Genomic DNA, 19,579 nt, shown 5'->3' with positions numbered 1-19,579 from the left:
ACCACTTTACAAGGCACCAAATAAACCCTAGTGGGAAATTGTCTTCAGAACTGTGTGTGGTTCTGGTCACTCCATTTGGACAGATGCATTAAAGTAGAAATAGCTGCTGGAAAAGGTGAGGGTAAGAAGGAAAGCCTGTTTTATTAGAGAGGAATAAAAGAGCTTGGCTTTTACAGTCTCACAAAAAACCTGAGAAAAGGTATATTACTGGTTGTAGATAAATGGAAAGTAAATTCTAGGGTGGAAAGCATCTATTTAAAGATAATAGGCACAATCAGAAGTCAATACAAGCTAACTATTATTGTGTTTATGTTAAAAATCAAAAGATTTGGTGCTGGCAGAGAACAGGGCTTCTGGAATAGCCTTGGCTATTGGAGCAGTGCGCGTGAAAGCCTGACTGATTTTAAAATTAAGCTTCACCAGTTTTTGAAACAGATTAGATGATGATAACCTGTGGTTATCAGGGGACTAGACTGGGAGATCCTTTCTAATTGTGTGCAGAATAAGACGTATTTCTACAGAGCATCCCTTCTCGACTGGAAATCAAAAAGAATATGATTACATTCATCATCTTTATCAGCCTTTTGGCTACAATTTCAGCATCAGTTATTGCAAGACCACACTTTCTTGTGTTGTGAGAATACATACTATCCCATGCTTAGTTTTAATGGTGGACAAAGAACAGAAATTGCTGGAATAGAGGGAAACATCAGAATATGGTCATGTTCCTTTTTCTCTGCCCTCTTTGACAGTTGAACCTAAAGTAGGAATGTAGGTAATAGCTTTGCCACTGAGGATCTCTCAAAAGGGGGAAAAACTGTTCAGTCTACCTTCCCTGGCTTTAATGTAGGCACCTTAATGAATGAATGTTAAGTGTCTGACAACCTGGTCCCAATCCAAGAATACATTTTAAGGTGTTGTCTTGGTTTAACCTCAGCCGGCAACTAAACACCACACAGCTGCTCACTCCTCCCCCACCCCCCAGGGGGACGGGGGAGAGAATCAGAAGAGTAAAAGTGAGAAAACTTGTGGGTTGAGGTAAAGACCGTGTAATAGGTAAAGCAAAAGCCGCGCACGCAAGCAAAGCAAAACAAGCAATTCAGTCGCTGCTTCCCATTGGCAGGCAGGTGTTCAGCCATCTCCAGGAAAGCAGGGCTCCATCACATGTAATGAACACCATCACTCCGAATGCCCCTCTCCTTCCTTCTTCTTCCCCCAGCTTTATATGCTGAGCATGACGTCATATGGTGTGCGATATCCCTTTGGTCAGTTGGGGTCAGCTGTCCCAGCCGTGTCCCCTCCCAGCTTCTTGTGCACCCCCAGCCTACGCACTGGTGGGGTGGTGTGAGAAGCAGAAAAGGCCTTGACCCTGTGTTAGCACTGCTCAGCAATAACTAAAGCATCCCTGTGTTATCCACACTGTTTCCAGCACAAATCCAAAACACAGCCCCATGCTAGCTACTATGAAGAAAATTAACTCTACCCCAGCCAAAACCAGCACAGGTGTTTTCAGGCATATTGCTATTCCTTATGGAGTTTGGAAGAGCTGCCACCAACTCTTCTATGGACGAGGTACAACAGAGCTAACAGGTAGACTGTGAAACCAAATTTGCCTCAGACACTTTCCTGCATGACAAAATATTCAGGGAATAATTTCCACAATTCTGTGCTTGATTCAGTGCCTAAAGATATGAGAGGAAATGGGAAGCAGGTCTAATCTTTGTTTCTTTTCCTTGGCAATTTTAATTCACGAAAATACTCTCTGTGCCCCCAAATCCAAGTTGTCCTGTGCTGATCTCAACTTTCTTCTCTACAGTCTTTAAATAAAACAATGTGATATTACAGTTGGGTTAGATTGAGGAGAAGTTGCTGTGCTAGCTAAAAATTTGGCACCACACCTTCTATTCAGAACGCTGCACGTTGGTGGTGTCTGTTCAGATAACCTCTAGCTACAGTTGAGTAATACCAGAAATGGGGAAAACCCTAGAGAAATAGGAAAATCCCTAACTATTTGTGCATTGTGTAAGTATATTTTGCTTAGGCTCCTTGCCAAAGCAGATATGAATCAAAGATGCTCTCTGTATAGGAGTAAAATGTACTATCATGTTCAGGATCTTATTTTTGCATAAGACACCCACGGCATTTGTGAAAGGGGAAGAAAATTTCCATTCTGGTTTTAGGGTATTATGTTTTTCTATTGCATTCATCACTGAAAATTCCTGTAAACAAAAGATATAGAAAGTGAGAGAAGAACTCGGTTAATTTATTTGAGTTCTTCTTTGAGACAAATGGTCTCTTTTGACTATTTTGCAAAATGATTATAAAAGAAAATACACACCCCCCACACCCCCCCCGGTATTGTACAATCAAAAGAAACGCTTACAAAAAAAAAGGAATTGAGCTGTGACCAAATGCTTGCTGTAACTGGCAAGTGTTTGTGCAAATGTTTGATTATTTATGTAAACCTTCCCAACGACTCCTCACCCAGAACAAAACCGAGTGCCCAAGAATGACAAAACATCTCCTACCAGAACAAAAATCACTGATGGATGTGTTTCTTTTTTTCCCATGGAGAAGATGAGAAAATAAATGCAAGATGATGCTGGAAAGTGCTCAGATGGTAGGATTCATCTGAACAACAGTGAAAAACAATAATTAATTAGGATAGACTAGAAGGTATAGGAGGATTTCTGCATTGTCCCACAGAAGTGGGTGGGGTTTTTTTTCGTGTTTGTAACTTAAGATAATTTATTTACATATATGATTTGCATTTTTCAGGTGTCATAACAGGGACTCCAAAGCAGTGGCCTTCTTTAAGTAAAAGGCTCAGTCCTCTGAGTTTTGTGAGATTTTTGTTCTTTACTTCAGTGAGATTTTTTTTTTTTTTTCTAATGTATTTTTGCACCATGATTGTAACCAGAAAGAACAGTTAGAGAAGTTAATTTAAAGATGATGTTCTAAGAAATTTTGACTGACAATTGGAAACTCTCTCAACCACCTAACCAAAATATTTTCAATAATATGGCTGCAAAATGGGAAGTTAAAAATATGGGAGTAATTTGCTAAATTATCAACCTCACGAGAGATTAATTTCTTCAAGTAGGCAGTGGCTCAGCAATTAGTTGATCCAACAGTTAGGTTTTCTCACCAAGAAAGCTAGCTGCCTAATTCACTCACTCGATTTTTTGCAGTCATTTTGTATATTTGTCTATTCCACTCCCTAAGGCCATGAAGAACCTCAAGTAAAGAGACTGAATTCAAATTGTCCTTCTGCATATTCCTACAGGGTTTGATTAAAAATAATTCAAAATCAGGCCTTTGAAACAGCAGTTAAAATTCCAGTAGTTTTATATGAACTGGCATGTTCCACTTTTATTGGTTTAGTGTTGCCCTGAATTATTCAGAAAGCTAGTCTTCTTTCTATTGATTAATGTGCATTGGGAGAATCAGCACAGTACCAATGAAGCTTTGGGGGGGGGGGGGGGCAGAAATAATTCATAAATGACAAATATTTCTATGAACACGTTGCAGCAGAAATGAAGTCACATCAGTTATGTTTTTCAGCCCTTCAGGGGGATTTGAGGAATTTATGAAACCTTTGAAATAGAAGTACCCTAGTTTTAGAATGGTTATGTAAAGAAGTTTGATTACCTCTATAAAATCATAGAATGATTTGGGTTGGAAGGGACCTTTAAAAGCCATCTAGTCCAACTCCCCTTCAATGAGCAGGGACATCTTCAACTAGATCAGGGTGCTCAGAGCCCTGTCCAACCTGACCTTGAATGTTTCCAGGGATGGGGCATCTACCACCTCTCTGGGCAACCTGTTCCAGTGTTTCACCACCCTCATCATAAAAAATGTCATCCTTATATCCAGTCTAAATCTACCCTCTTTTAGTTTAAAACCATTACGCCTTGTTCTACGTGACAGGTCCTACTTCTCTGAGTGTCGATGTAGTATTGTGTAGAAGCAGCCAAAGCAATACCTTTAACAATGTCACAAGTAATTTTGATAATCTTCAGTCTATGAAAGTATATGACTATCCCTGTCTTTTTAAAAACAGTGCTTTAAAATACCACCTTTTATGCATCTGCACTTTTCTGAGTCATAGTGACAAACCGCCAATTGTAAAAGATGAAAACTTACCTCCAGAAGTGATTATTAAAAATAAAAGTGCCAAAAGGACAAAAGAATGAGAACTAATACAGATTAGATACTGGTCACTGGTTTTCTAAAGGCCTTCTTTAAAATCAAGCTTATCTAGCTAAAAACTTAAAAGCAGCAATAAGGGACAGAAAACACACTTCTCAGGTACTCTAGGCAGCTGCCACAGTGTAGCTAACATGCTATCATTTCTCACCTGAAGCAATAATATGAATTTGCTCTACAGCTGTGTTTATGAGGAGGACAGAATTACCTGTGGACAAAAGCCTCATGGAAGACCAAGCAATAGCTATTTTATGATGTGCTAATGGTTACCCAGGCTGCAGTCTCTGTGTTTGTCTAGAACTTGAGAACTACAACCAAATGTCCACTGAGAGATTTTTGCGGGCTCTAAAACTCACAGATTGTTGGCTTATTGACAAGATCCTAAAATGTTTTAAAAGGACTGAGAGCTGCCAGTCCATGTGAGAGCAGAGGGACAAGGTGGTGCCCGCTCCTTTTGCGGGTGTGACAAAAGTGTCTCTGAATGAGACGCTGATTTTAAAGGAAAGCAGAGGGGAACATATGTGCCGTATACAAAGGAATACTGCTATGTCAGAAACTTGAATGCCAGAGCAGCAGAAAACTATTTGCTGGCTAAGTAATAGCCTTTCTTTAGAATGTCATGAATAGTAGTCAAAATAAGAGTTGTTATTTTTATACTCTCCAGAATTTTAGTGTGTGGTTAAGTGTTTATTTTACTGGGAAAATGGATGTCGTCTGTCTGGAAGATAACTGGAAACTTGCTAAAATCTCAGTGTCAGGTTCACTTTGCCTCTTACAAAAACACTTTCCCACTTGAACATGGTAAGTACTGTGCCTGAGTAATTTCATTTTCAGGATTCTGAGCCAGATAGTTCTCAGAAATAAAAGGGCAAGTCTTATTTCTAAACTTCACTTGCAATTAATGTAATACTTCCTTCCATTGGCCTAGTGTGATCTTCTAAAAATCATGTAATATTCAGTAGTGTTTTAGATATCTTCCATTAAAAAATTGCTTGGTTTCTTTGCCCTGGTCTGAGCAGTCCAAGTTTGACAAAACAAGAAGCTATTGGTCAGTGTGGATGGCAGTACCTCATAAAATGATGTCTGTATTTGATGGAACTGTTATACTTGTTATAACAATTACACCTCAGGAGAAATACATGAAAATAAGGATAATGCTGATCTTGTGTTCCCATACACATCAGGCTGTCATGTGCAGTAGTAATGTGCATTTTCTCTGTATTTGAAAATCTTTTTTTTTATCTTGAAAATTATTTCTCTTGTGGTCTGTGAATATGTTTACCTCTTTAAGGTATGTTTATATTTGTGTACAATGATTAAGCAATATTTATTTTTACTGTTACCTCAGCTTTTATAATTTTTTTGTTTCTGTTTGCAGGGGATTCATTGTAAAAGCAAACCTTCCAGTGAGTATACAATATTCACATTTTTACTACATTTGTTTTTGGAAGGTAAAGATAATTTATTGCAGATAATAAATCCACTTCCCTGGTGACATCAGATCACTGTCATGACAGGGTATTTATCACCAGTTTCCTTGGACAAAACATTGTAAAATTGGTAGGCTCTGCTAAATAATAGGTTAATAATGACTGTGCATAGTTGCTTTATAATTTTCCTTATCATAGATTGTCATTGGGAGAATTTGCTTAGTCATTTCACATGTTTTTATTGCTTCTGCTTATTATTATTGCCTACAGTAGTAATACAGGCTCTTGAATTACCTGAACTCTGAAGCCTCCATCTGTCACTCCTCCAGTACACACAGTCACTTGACAGGGAAGTACAAGGCAGCTGCCTTGCAGGCAGTCCCTGCTGAGAGGACAGTCCTGGCTGGAGGCCCAGCTCTGAGCACTGCTTGTCTCCACGGTGCCTTTCCTGGATCCGTGTGGCAGAGAGTCGACAGACAGGGAGAAGCTGCGATGCTGAGCCGCAAGCATGTGAGATGCTGATGCTATGGTGTGGGGCGTGAGCCCAACGTCAGCTGTCATGAGTCTTACTCTGGAAGCATGGAATTTACGGGACACATGTTGAGGTGGAGAGAAGGAACACGACTGTGGAAGGGACAAAGTTAAAAGTCCCACCTGAAAAAGTCTCTAGTCTTCTGCTGGCAAGCAGAGTGAACCATCGGTGGCAGGTTCAAGGACTGCGAATGAATCTTTTTAGGATTAGGCAGCTGAGCTGCTAGTTACACAAACTACGTGGAAAGCAGAGGAAGAAACAGGGGCATTGACCTTTGCTCTGCCTAGCTGAAGCACGCCTTCATGCCCTTCGGCAGCACAGGCTGAGGAAATCAAACCCTTCTACCCTGGTCTCAAAGGAAAGGATACCTGCAATACTGTTGGTTATGAGTTACAATCTGTACTGGGTATTACACAAATGCAGATCTAGATAGTGGAGACTCACTACAGGTACCATGAGCTGGTGATTCATTCCACCCATCTTAGGACAAGGTGATTTATGTGCTGGGAGGGACGCAAGAGGGGTTCTCCCTCTCTGTTGATTGCCAGAGGTGCTTAGATAATGCACATAAGCTTAAATTAGATGTTTAGCTCTTAGCTGGATATAGACTTTGGACACTGAAGAGTTTGTAAACTAAAGATCCTTGTCTTTCAAGATGATGTACATGAAGCAGAGCTGGTTGTAGGTTTTCAGTGCTGCCTGAAAATGACTTATCAGCTGTCTTTAATACAAGTAACATGTAGGATGGCTCAGCCTTATAGGGGTGATGAAAAAACATATTTTAGTCTTCAAGTCTTCATCTTAATTCACTTGTGCAACAGTGGGTGTATACTCAGATCCATACTTCCTTTTCTATAGTCATTCATTTTATTATTTCTTATTTGAGGTACAATTACCTTAAAAGACCTTAACTGTATAATAGAGCTCCTTTGCAGTAGTCATTGCTTTTAGCTGCAACAAAAAGATGACTTTATTTCCTAGAATTTGCAGCTATCAGCTCAGTAGTATTTGGCAATGTAGCTTTGACTCTGCCTTCTCCCTCCTCCTCTTCTAGACTATTAGTAGTACATAAAGGCTACTGTAATATTTGAAATTCACTGTAATATATCCAGACATTGATATCAATATATCAGTGATTTTAAAAAAGCCTTACATTCTCATAAAATGTATTTGGCACATTATATCACCATGTTGTCCAATACCCTTGAAAGTTTGAAACATGTTCTGAATGTACAACTATGAAACCCTTCTAATTTACTGTGCATTGAAATCTATTGTGAAAGAGAGGCTGTCAGTCTGAAATTTAATCAATTTCATAATTGGTGTAAGTACTTTTAAGTAGCGAAATTTGGTATTTATTAACTGAAGTGCACCATGTGGTTATCTTAGAAGAGCATATCTAGTTTGTTTATGAATTTTGTTGAATCATCCTAATGCACAGATGCAGCAGATACTGTGGTAAATCATATGCAAACAGGTTTGAAATGCTACTCTAATTCATACTCATGGAATGATGCTCCAGTGAAGCAATTCTAGTGTGCTTTAGAGATGCTTACAGATTTAGCACTGTCAGTATCCTAAGTAGTTCAGATTCTTACAGTTCTTGTAGGGAAGAAATACCAGACAAAAAACCAGGTAGGATTTTTTATCGGGTGTTGGCCTGGACCTGTTGTTAATGGGTTTTCTCTGTAATTTTTTTTGCTGTTCTCCAATTTCACCTTCTTGCCTGAGGCTTCAAATTATCCATCTAATCATTTCTATTGCGTATTCATTGCTCAGCTCTGGCTTCTATTATCTAAGTGTACATAAGGTGTGTTTTGCTGTCATGACAGTTCTGGGTTGATTGCTGCATCATCAGATAAAAAAATAATCTGCTGTGCTTGAGCTGATGGCAGAAGTACAAGGAAAGTGTCTACATGCTGAATAATAAGCTTCTTTATGCCTGGGCTTATATGTGTCCATAATTAAGGCATCTTCTATTACAGCAACAATCCCTCTCTCATGTAGGGCTAATTACAGTTATAATTCATAAACATAAAATTTAGGCAAGATTTACTCAGCAGATGCTTTGTGTAGCAAGATGTATCTTCTATGTCTTCTGGGGTGTAGATCAAACTACTCGTGAGAAAAGGAAAGAGGTATGTGTTCCAGAGGAAACTGTCTAAGGGGGGGATTAAAAGATGATAAGGTGAGAGTTTACTGAAGAATTAGTCAGAAATGAGTCTCATACCATGATGATTTATAGAATGAAAATTATTTTCTGTCAGGTCTTCCTTGTATCATCTATTTATTGTGATGCAAAACTAACATCCTCATGCACGATATGATCCATTTAAGTTATTATTAATGAGATTTGCAGCATCTTTTGCAATTCTCAAAATGTATAGTAAAATTAATGGAAAAATATCCAAAGTGGAAGAGTGATTTCATTTTATCCAGTGTATTACTTATTTGTTCTCAGTTTGAAGGTAGAAACTGTGATCAAGGAGGACAGTGTCCCTGCTTACGGACAGACAGTAGTCTCTAAAACTGTGCATCTGCCTGATACCGATCCAATGTCAGTAGTGCACCTAGGTATGACTTAGGATTCTCCTGAGAGAGTTCCAAGCCTGTGACATCTGATAATACCATACCTCAGGTGGTAATAACTAAGGACTGAATTCAATTAAGTCATGACAGTCTCTCCTAAAAATATGTAGGGTCAAATAATATGGTCAAATTCACCCAAACAGAATACTTTGTAAAGAACTGTCAGCTTTGACAATGTATATATATACACATTGCTCTTCCCTGAAATCATTTCTACACAGACATGGGAATGGGCAAGATTATAGGCCTGGATCAGGAAATTTATACCAACCACCAAGGAATTAAGCAGAAACAGCTGCTCCTGGGTACCATTTGGTATCCACAACATGTCGTACGATGCAGTCAAGAAAATATCTTTTGAGAGAGACAGACAGAGCTAAAACTAATCATCACTTATCACGTTATTAGTAATTATTTCCAGGTAGTTCTGCAATATAATAACCTCCCAATTAACTGTGGGTGGATTGGCTGGATGTTGTACAATAACTCTCCAACCTGAGATACCTTCAGGATTAATTATTACAACACCCATTCATGGAACACGGAATATAGTGTTCACAACTGGCTGCTGTGCCCTGTACTTCTTAAGGCTGCCTCATCTCTGTGGAAACACGTTTACAAATTCTTCAAAAGCCAATGTACTGCACTGCTCTTAAAGCCTAATTTGTACATTTTGAATGATCTGTGCTTTTTCTTTGGTTTGCACAAATTGTCTTCTCTTGTCGCCAATATTGCCTTGGATAATTGAGAGTTGACTCTACTGCCAGTTGAGGTAAAGTGTCCTTGTTTTTCCATTCTTTTCCATTTTGTTCATATTAGCATGTCATGTTGCCTCCAAAAGATGCTTAATGGCACAAAATCAGGATAATGGAGTGGAGACTCAGGTGTGAAGTATTTGTCTTTTCTGACTTCTGGTATGTAACATGCTGGACTTACTTATCCTAATACCAAGTGTGAGGTCACCTTAAGGCCTGACAGATTCAAGCCAAGGTACCACATTTATGTCAGCCTGTCTTCACATTCTGTACATATCAGCATCTGACCCTTGACAATGGGCTTCAGCTGCAACTGGACACTGTGAAAGTGAGGATCTCGTAATATAGAAAGAGGTCCTTTACAGGTTAATACACTTTCAGTCTTTAAATTTAGAGCACTTTCCTTCATTGGAGGGTTTGGAGGGGTAAGTAAGGATAAGCTTTGCCCTTCCTCCTCCTCTACATCCTACCTTTCCTCTGTGAGAACTGTGTATGTGTCTTCCATGTGAGTCAACGGGCACCTACACTTCACAGTTCTTGGCTAGATATTGAGGGAGGAACCCTTTCCTGATGATCCGAGTTAAGAGTTGTTACCCTGTATTTTATGGCAAGCACACTACTGTGGCACTGCTATTTCATACTATGCTCTTCGCCATACTAGTTGAACTCCTCTAGGAGTGTGTTAAGCACTATGACTAATAAGAGTCAAATGTTTTTTTGTTCTTCCAACCTCTCCCCAGGGGGAGGAGAATGTGCAGTAAAATACTTGTACTTGAGTGTCTTAACTTTCATGTTATGTACCTAAGTGAGAAGGGTAATAGATATTTCAAAGAAATTGCTATGATGTAGTTACAGCTAAAATGAGGTGAGCTGCATTGTGTACCACAAAGCCAAGGGACAAAACCCAGTTCCCTGGCTATTTGTTCTGATAGTTTCTTGAACTCCTAATTTTTGGGACTACAAACAATCTATGTGAGGTATAGAAGCCCAAGGAATGCATTGGGGATTAAATCCACTGTACCAACATAAATTCATAAACAAATAACTGATTTCTGTGCAGGGTGATCTGAGAAGTAGAAAGAGATGAAATATGGCTACTTGACGAGATTTGGGGCCTTAAGACTTTTTTGCCTTTTGCATTAGCCTACAGAAGGTGGCTGTGCAAACCGATATCCTAAGGCGTTGGGATGACTAAATTTCCATAGGAAAATAAGATGAGACATAGTAGCTGTGTCGTGTGCCTACTGCTTACACCTTGAAGAAGGCCTGGATAGTATTTATTCTGCTTTTGCTGTTCTGGTCTAAAGCAGAAGGAAATCCTGCAGGTGTGAGGGATTTTTCCATGACGAGGAATGCAATGGTGCCCTCTTGTGTGAAAGTGGTATTTTAACAGCAGTTGAGACCATCAGCCAATCCTAAAATTAAAATACTAACTATGAGAGTGCTCACAATGTACAGGTAGTGGTTTTGAAAGAAAGTTTAAATAAACTATTAGTCTAGCCACGATCTAGCAGATCTGATTATTTAAAACCACTATTAGTCTAGGTGTGCTCTGCTAGCCTTAACTGTTAGAAGTGTGATTCCTTCCCCTTGTGGGTTAACACTTCCCTAAGCCAGGAAATTTATTATCAACCCCATCTGTAATGTAGTTCTTTCCGCCCCTCCCTGCATTGCTAGTGAAGCCAACTAGCTATGCTGGCCATGTGAAAGTCTTAGGTAAAGTACTGGCTTTGCTGAAGTCAATGGTGACTTTCCTACTGATTTCAGTAGAGCTGGAGCTTCACCTTTGGCGCTTTCTCTCCCCCAGATATCCTGCGCACAATGAGATTTCTCTGTCTTTGTATTTGCATTTGCAGGTGGCATTTTTAACAGCTTCTGCCATGATGCTCCTGCATCTTTATCTTCTATGGTACTGAAAAGCATGAAGATCTCAACAGTGATGAAATGTGTCCAAGGAAGCCAATGCTCTCTTCATTTAAACATTAAAGGAACTTTGAGTCTGGATGGTAGGAAGCAGATTTGCTACTGAATCATTTTTGTTTACTTTTTCTTTGTAGCTGCTCAGCCAAATTTTGTCCCATATTCAATATTTGTGTCCAAGCTGTTTTCATGTAATTGTATCAGAAAGATATTTTTTGTGAAACCATTCTACTACAAACCAGGATAAAGCCGTGGCCCTTCTCAAGGGAATGAGAACTGAGATAATGAATTCAAGACAACTGAATTTTTACTTCCAATATAATACACTTGTCCTCTACCAGTGCCCTAAGCACACTGTTGCCCTTTTCTTCCTTGCTCTGACACGTGTGCACACACACACACATACACACACATACAAATTCTGTCTGCCCTGGTAGCTCAGACATGAGTGACTGCCCCAACAGAAGGAGAAACAGTTTATGTGTCTGAAGTTACAATTCTGCACTAAAATAAAATGAAAGCACTCAAACTTTTTAGGCATAGTCTATTTTTACTAACACCCTGCCATTCATGTGCTTAGTGTGTTACCATTTAGATATTTCCTGTGTGCTTCACTCAGAGTTAATAGGTTTATTTTTTAAATTTGCATAAGAATTTGCATAATTAAAGCTTTAATTTATAGCAATCTGTATTAAATCCTTGCTCCTACCTTCCATGTGTGTTATATATATAATGCCCCTTTTTTAACAGAGATAAAATACATGTGCCTTTCACTTAGAAGGAAAACTTATGATATGGTATATTTTAACTTGTTTTTTGTTTTTCTTAAAGATGATCAAATTATATTTTTGAAATCTGTTCCTAACTCATTTCAGAAAATATCCGTGGGCTGGAAATATGTTCTCTTTCACTGGATACACAGCAATCTCAGTGCACAAATGTGAGATTTGCTAGGAAAAAAAGCAAGATGCTTAATGGAAAGAAGGTAGACTCCTGTTTTTGGGTTGTTTTTCATTTAAATGTTTATGAGCCTTTGGAAAGAAATATATTTTGTATCTCTCTTATTTTCTTCTCTTATCGACTTTATGGAAAACTGCAATGAAATGTATACTTCAGCATTGTCAAATGAAAGTCCATAACAAAATGTCCTTTTATAACCCATAAATTCAATTCTCCACCATTTCATACTTCTTCCACTTACCTTTTTGCAAGAGAAGCTGCCCCTGCAAAGCCTGGTTTACATATCAATCTTGCTAGCTTTTTTTTGTGCCCACCAAATTGTGGGGAAACTTTTGTAACTCCAATTGCTAGGAAGTACAATGCCACAGGGATTTTAAGTGCATACATATGATTTCTTTAAGTCCCGCCATGTCAACAGAATTTACACATCTAGAAGACAACCAAGTGCCTAAGCATTTGTGCACATCTGTCTTAAATTCATGGTAATAATTGCAACAGCAAAGTACAATTTTTTACTAAACTAAACCCAGAAGTATTTGTTATTAAAATTTGCAACTGGGAAAAAAAAAAAGAACCATCCTTGATCAACTGTTTAAAATACATGAATTTTTGCTTTCAGTTACTGGTGGATAGCTGTTACTAATCCCATACAAAATGTGTTACTTCGTGTGCTTTGTAAATGTTATATTGACTGCACATGTGAAACAAAGATCTTCTCCCAAACTGCTGTTGTAGTTCACACTCTGTATCACTTGATGATCAACTGTCCCTGTAGGAAATGCAGGGCTAGCAAAGAACAATTGGTAGCTTTTAGAGTAAGGTAAGTTTATAGGCAAGACTCAACAAACATATTTAATGAAATTTTCTTAGTTTCAGTTCAGTGACTAGAATGGTGACATAAGATATCTTTTATCCTCCAAATGCCTTGTACCAATTAGGAGTATATCCAACGTGAAAACCTATATGGAATTTAATAGTTACTGCCATCAGTGAGGGAATGACCTGCTATAACTGGACCTCAACTTTTGTCTCCTAAACTACTTTCTCCCTTACAAACTGTTACTGGAATGAATAAATTTGCTAAAGTTGCCATTACATATTTAAACAGACTTTTTTTCCCTATTCTGCAAGTGTTTGTGCTTGTAAAATGCCTACAAACTGGGACTTTTGGTAGTATGAAAGACCTTTTTGCTTTTGAAGTTCAATAAGCATTGGGTACCTGTATTTCTGTGCTTTTTGGATTATCTGATAGCTTGTAGATATTTGGATTTCTGGAAGTGAAGAAGATATAGCAACATCCTGGATTAGAAGTAATGATACTCTTTGAAATCCTTTCATTAAGTGATATCTGCTTCTTTTACATTCTTAATGCTACAATATCTGACTGCTGAATGCTCCTTGTAAATATAAATAAGTCTGAACAAAGAATATTGCTTGCTTAACTCTGATAACCAGTGCTTTTCATGTATTCTGGAAGTCATGCACAAACTTGATTTTATAAATGTTTTAAACAGGTACAGGTACAATTCAATTGCATTGAAGTCAAGGTAGCACAACACATCTATGTGACCATGAAAACAGTACCAAATTACTGTGAAGTCAAGCTGAGTCAGGAATACTATGTTGAAGGTAGGAAAACATCTCAAACCAGATGTTTTTCAAGAAACATCTTTTCAAAGAAAAACCCAACCCAAACCAAAAAGCCCCAAATGCAAAGCCAAATCATGTTCTGGGATACACTGATCTAACTGATGGTAGATCATGTATGCCAGGACATTCTACATTTCAGTGATTTATTTTGTGCGTATAAATGTCTGACTTGCTATAAAAAACAGAGACCGGAGTTCATAGCTAAAAGTACATGGGAAACTGAACTACACTATGCATTTGTTCTAATTGGCCTTCTTGTGATTGGCACATGCCCTTGCTCTGCCTGCAGGTTCAGTCCTGTGTGCTCTCTGTTCATAAGATTGAGTCTCTGCTTCTCTTCATAGTTAGGCCACAGGTGGTTCCAGAGGTTGAAGAAAGCTTAATAAGAAAGTGTAGAGAAATTTTCTTTTCTTTTCATTAGCTAGCTGTTCTATCACCTGTTTTCATGTAACTGGATAAGACAAGGTAGCATTTTTTCATGTTTTTGGTGTAAAGTGCCTACCATATGCATATAAAAATAGATTCAGCACTGTGGTCCAACCAAGATACAGTGCGGCTAGTGAAGACAAGTGCACCAAATGGTGGTGCAAAAAATGAGATGAGACCCCTCGTTCAGTCTGGTGCCTGGACTTGTCCTGCCTTTTCATCTCCAGACCCCGTGGGTGGGTGGCTCTTGCTCTTGCCCCTTGGTACAGTATCATCCCTTGCACACAGTATCAGACACGTTGTGTCTGTTTCACGCTTTCATAGAAGTAAAATCTTTTTGTATTTAAAAAGTCTTTCATTTTCTTGATTAATCCTGATTCACTGTTGAAGTAGATATGTACTTTGTGAATAGAGAGGGGGGAAAAATAAGGTTTTATAAAGCCCAGTTTTAAGACACTTGACAAGGGTGAGTAAACAAATGAAAAGAGGAAATATTTCTCTGGGGCAAAGAACTGTGTGTGGAAATGAGAGCACAGTGCTGCTCTAATACTGAGTTAAGCAAGGAGAGGTGACAACAGGAGGCAGCACACTATGAGCTGATTTAATGTTCATAAATCAAGATTTAAATTTTGGAGATACAAATATTAGATATAAGCTCTGAAAGTGTCACCTGGCCTCTAATTCTGGTAAGCTCCCTAGGAGCTAAATAGGATGTTTCTTTGTAAGTCTAGAGCAGAGTCAGAACAGCAAAAATACACAGTTGTTTATAACAGAGGGATAAGTCTGGTAAACAAGGGGAGGAGCATTCAAGGAAAGAATAAATGAAATTATTATTATTATTTAAATTATTGTTAAGTACTAGGTAAAGAAGTGCAGTGTTATACCCTAGATTGCTACCTTAAACTGCTGATGAGGTTTTCCAGTAGAAACCCCACACTGGTGAGAGAGTTCCTTAAAGCAAGTTGTGATATAATCTCTGTATGTGGTAAGGGTACTTTTCTTTTTTGCTGTTTATCTAGAAGTGGATGTACATCTGCCTTTAAAAAGGGGTATAAGAGAGAGGTTTCCTGTTGGGAAGCTATTGGATAATGTGGCAGTTTATTTACACAGTTATACAAATAAAGCCGCACTGAAGAAAACTCTGAAGAAAACTCTGACTTTTATTTTGCAGATTGCAGAAACAGTGATGTGGGAAAATATATTTCAGATTGTTCAGGTGAGCCGATCTTCTATACAATTTAAAGCTGTGAGATATTTCTGGTGACCTATGCAATGATATGTTTTCATAGCTGAATAAGCAGGGAAACATGATGATTTGCAACTAACACTAATAATTACCATGTAGTTGATAGATAATGTCCTGGAAAATGTGTTTCTTTATATTGACTTGGAAATGCTAGATAGCAACCTATTTAATACTTAAACTTTTGGAAGTAGGTTTGTGTCCTTTTCAAGCATTTAGGATTGCTGGTTTTATATTTTCTCTACAGACAGACCTCATAAGTAGATTGAAATTAATTTGCCAAACTGTTATCCTGGTTTTGTCATACCCATGAATAGAAAAAAAGTAAAACATCCCCCCACATATTGTACTTGTCTAACATAGTTGCACATATTCTCTATATTATGAAATTGGAAATTTGGGATAATCAGCTTTTATAGTAGTATTAGTGTGTATATTTCAAGTATCTGTACATGAACTACGTAACATTTCAAGTACTAAGGTTGAGGTAAAATTGGTAGGTGTCCTGGCCTCTCAGTATTGCCAGTGCTAATTTAAAACTGAAAAATATTGAAATTTATTCTCATGAAAATTATTGTATCTTAGAAAATAAGAATACCTTTAGGAATATCAGGATATAAAAAGAATTAATTCAAACATCCTAGGTAAGAATCTACAGATGTTGAATTTCATCTCCATCAAGTTACAAAATATATTCTGTACCTTTTGTAAAGAAAAAACAAAATCAGAAATAACAAAGTAATAAAGAAACAGATGTGATAATTTCATGCTTGAATTTTCTTTTTCAGCTGGAAAGTTTGATTATAATGTAGACAGAGCAAGGAAAATTATATCAGTGAATGTATCCAACTTTCTTCAAGATCAAGATTATTACGTTCGCCTGTGCCACAAATGGTTTACCTGTGAAGATGCAGGGGCATTTGCTGTGGTGAGTTAAAGCTCAAAGCAGTTTGTTGAACTGGTGGGGGGTGACTGTAGGTGGAAATCCTCATTGAGGTCACAGTTATAAGAAATGACCTTCTATATCTTTATTTAGCTTTATTAAAAGTGATTTACTGTCCTGGATTCATGACCATCTTTTTCATTTCAGATAAAAGGGAAGGAATCTTTAAAATCAGTTTCTCTGAAATATTCTCAGCTACTTCCTTGTCTTTGCATTGAGGTAATACAGTCTGGAATTTGGTATATACCCGATTAAAGAAATTTTATCTGGGATTTGTGCTAAGAAAGGAGGCAAAATCTGTAGAAAAAGGCTGTAGACCTAAGCTTTTGACTGAGACTTGTCTGACCTTATGATTATGTAAATGTAGAAGAGATTTTTTAGGAAACTAATTAAAACATGGAGATAAGAAGAAAATGGGATGCAATTTACATTAATTTATGGGAAGTATTGTGTAAGATTAATTTGACTCTTTTTTTATAAGCAATGATAAGACATAAAATTTAATCTGACTGAATTTCAGCATAGCATTTGGTGTAGTATTGCATGAGAAACTAAAACAGGAATTGAGGAGGCTGGGGGTGAGAACAAGATTTGTATGGTAGATAACTAACTGGAGGGCTAATTCAAACTACTCCTGTTGAATGGAGCTGTGCTAGTAGGAAGATTATTTAAGGAACACACTTAGAGCAGTTCTTATATAAATGTTTTCATCAATGACATTGGCACAAAAGGTGGGAACGTGTTAAAGAGATTTGCTGATAATATAGTTGAGAGGTGTAATCAAAATGAAAGTGGGTCAGGATAATTGGAAGAGACTAGAGATCTTTATACGTGAAATAACTAAAGGAGGATGAAGTGCAAGTTCATGCACTTGCTCTAATAAAAAGAATTCTTGCTGTAAGATGCGAATCCTCATTTAGAAATAGCAGTGGAGGAAAAAAGATCTGGGTGTAATAGTTCATCGCAGGATGATTAAACCAACATGCTTACATGATGTAAATGTGAACAAAGGTCTAGCGGATTAGATTATTCCAAGCTAATAGGAAAGTATAGGCAAGGCCTCCTTTGAAATACTGTAGGCAATTCTTGTATCCATATTCAAGAAAGATTAATTGAAATGGAAGATGGAATGGAAGACATAAAAAATCTAGAATGGTTGGGGAATGGAGAGACTGTCTATAAAGGAAATTCAAAGAACATGTTTTCATTAGCCTGGTAAAACACACACAAAGAGAAAATTTGTTTGTTGTCTAAACACACATCAGAAGGGTCACTTATAAGGAAAAAGAACAGTTTTTTTAAGCTAAAGCCATTCTTGCCACAAGAATGAAGGTGGATAAACTTTATTCCAGTAATATATTCAGGATAGCTACAGATTTTTTTCTGATAATCTGAGAAATGAGATTTTGGAATATCTTTCATAAAAAGGAATAAAAAATCAGCAAACCAATTTAAAATGATCTTGGTAAGATATAAAGATACTATGTGACCTAGTTTCTCAGTGAATTTTGCGGTAGGATTTACCTTGCAGATTAAGATACCTAAATGTAGATGTCCAAATGTAGATATCTACATTTGAAGTAGATGTCCAAACTCTTATAGTCAATGGAGATCTAGTTCATGCAGTCAGTTACTCAACTGACGAAATGTAGATGGCTATTTTGGGATGTGCTGGATAGCACTGTAGACTCCACTGGCTGTATTGGCTAGATCTTCATATGGCTACTGTAATTTGGGCACTTCAGTCACACTCAGATGTGTACATTGTGGGCACCTAAAATCACATACCTCCATATGCGAGTTGAACTACAAGGTCTTTTCCAAGCCTAGGGATTTTTTTTATTCCACTCTGAAAGGCATGAGTTCACTGGAAAGATATTATTCCTCTTAGCATATACACAGAGAATTCCACAATACGATTGCTGGGTAAACAGATGGGAACTATCAGTAATAGAAACATTTGCACATGAATCTAAATAATTAGGGTATAGTAAGAGCCATGCACATATACTTGCAGATTGGGTTAAGTGTTAGTCCTCAGATTTTAAGGATACATCCTTTACCATAGCAAAGGCCAGGAGGTCTGATATTATGATTCTTGAATGTCTTTTGATACCCCTAGAAAGTAATGACACTGTAAGAAACTTAATGAAAATCAAACTGAAGAGTTTCTAAATGAAATTGGGCCAAATATATGACTCAGAAATAGTAGGAATATAGTGCTCGAAGGGATCACCTTAGTTCATCAGCTCCAATCCCCCTAATGATGAACAATAAAATAGATATCTAGTGCAAAACATCCTTTAAAAAAATACGTCCAAAGCTTTCTAATAAACATGGCATCTTTATCTTTGGTGGAAAGGTTTTCTGTCACATTCTATCTGAAATGTTAAAAACTGGTGTTTCTGAGAATCTCTAGCTAATGGCTACTTTTTGGGTTGTAGGGTTGGCTGGCAATTCCAGATGCAAGGAGGATACAACTTTGCCCCTTTGAAAATGGCAAGTATTGTGTGATTACTCTTTATATGAGTGATTTTCAGCAGGTTCAGTAGTATGTCACAATTTGAAATTCATCTAAGGTGAAAACCATACATTGCAAAACTTAAAGAAAACATCATATTGGTTTGTTATACTGTGGGTAGACGAAATAACTTTCAGAACAAATTGTTCACCAAGTTTATGCCAATATAAACACTAAGTAACTTTCTAGTCATTTCCTACATTTTCTTAAGCCACACGCAAAGTGGCCAGAAGGAAGAAAAGCCACTGAGGTCAGCTTTGAAATGCTGATGTGAGAAGAGGGCTTCAAGGAGAGATTTGAAGGTGTCTGACACCCAACTTAAAGGAGGGAACAGGGAGTTGAAAAAGAAGACAGTTAAGTTAAGTTAAGGAATTCCCATACTTAATGGGAAATTATTCATA

The 19,579-nt window shown here is 37.6% G+C and overlaps 1 protein-coding gene across 2 annotated transcripts in view; it reads left to right on the top strand.

Annotated features, from left to right (window-relative positions):
• The window catches only part of IL17REL (interleukin 17 receptor E like), a 61,418-nt gene that overhangs the window by 26,028 nt on the left and 15,811 nt on the right, over window positions 1-19,579 (top strand). For both annotated transcript variants that reach the window (XM_087766423.1, XM_087766422.1), the window contains 8 exons: window positions 5,588-5,615; window positions 11,372-11,521; window positions 12,311-12,420; window positions 13,910-14,024; window positions 15,643-15,687; window positions 16,503-16,642; window positions 16,805-16,876; window positions 19,102-19,156. In XM_087766423.1, coding sequence (XP_087622549.1) covers window positions 11,422-11,521; window positions 12,311-12,420; window positions 13,910-14,024; window positions 15,643-15,687; window positions 16,503-16,642; window positions 16,805-16,876; window positions 19,102-19,156 — 637 coding nt within the window. In that variant the 5' untranslated portion in view covers window positions 5,588-5,615; window positions 11,372-11,421. The remainder of the gene's footprint in view (window positions 1-5,587; window positions 5,616-11,371; window positions 11,522-12,310; window positions 12,421-13,909; window positions 14,025-15,642; window positions 15,688-16,502; window positions 16,643-16,804; window positions 16,877-19,101; window positions 19,157-19,579) is intronic.

This window comes from Nipponia nippon, unplaced genomic scaffold (genome assembly GCF_047370975.1).
Source record: "Nipponia nippon isolate SJK-2023a ecotype South Korea unplaced genomic scaffold, ASM4737097v1 scaffold_3, whole genome shotgun sequence".
NCBI lineage: Eukaryota > Metazoa > Chordata > Aves > Pelecaniformes > Threskiornithidae > Nipponia > Nipponia nippon.
The sequence above is the reverse complement of the archived record's forward strand: the minus strand, read 5'-3'. Positions and strand labels throughout refer to the sequence as shown.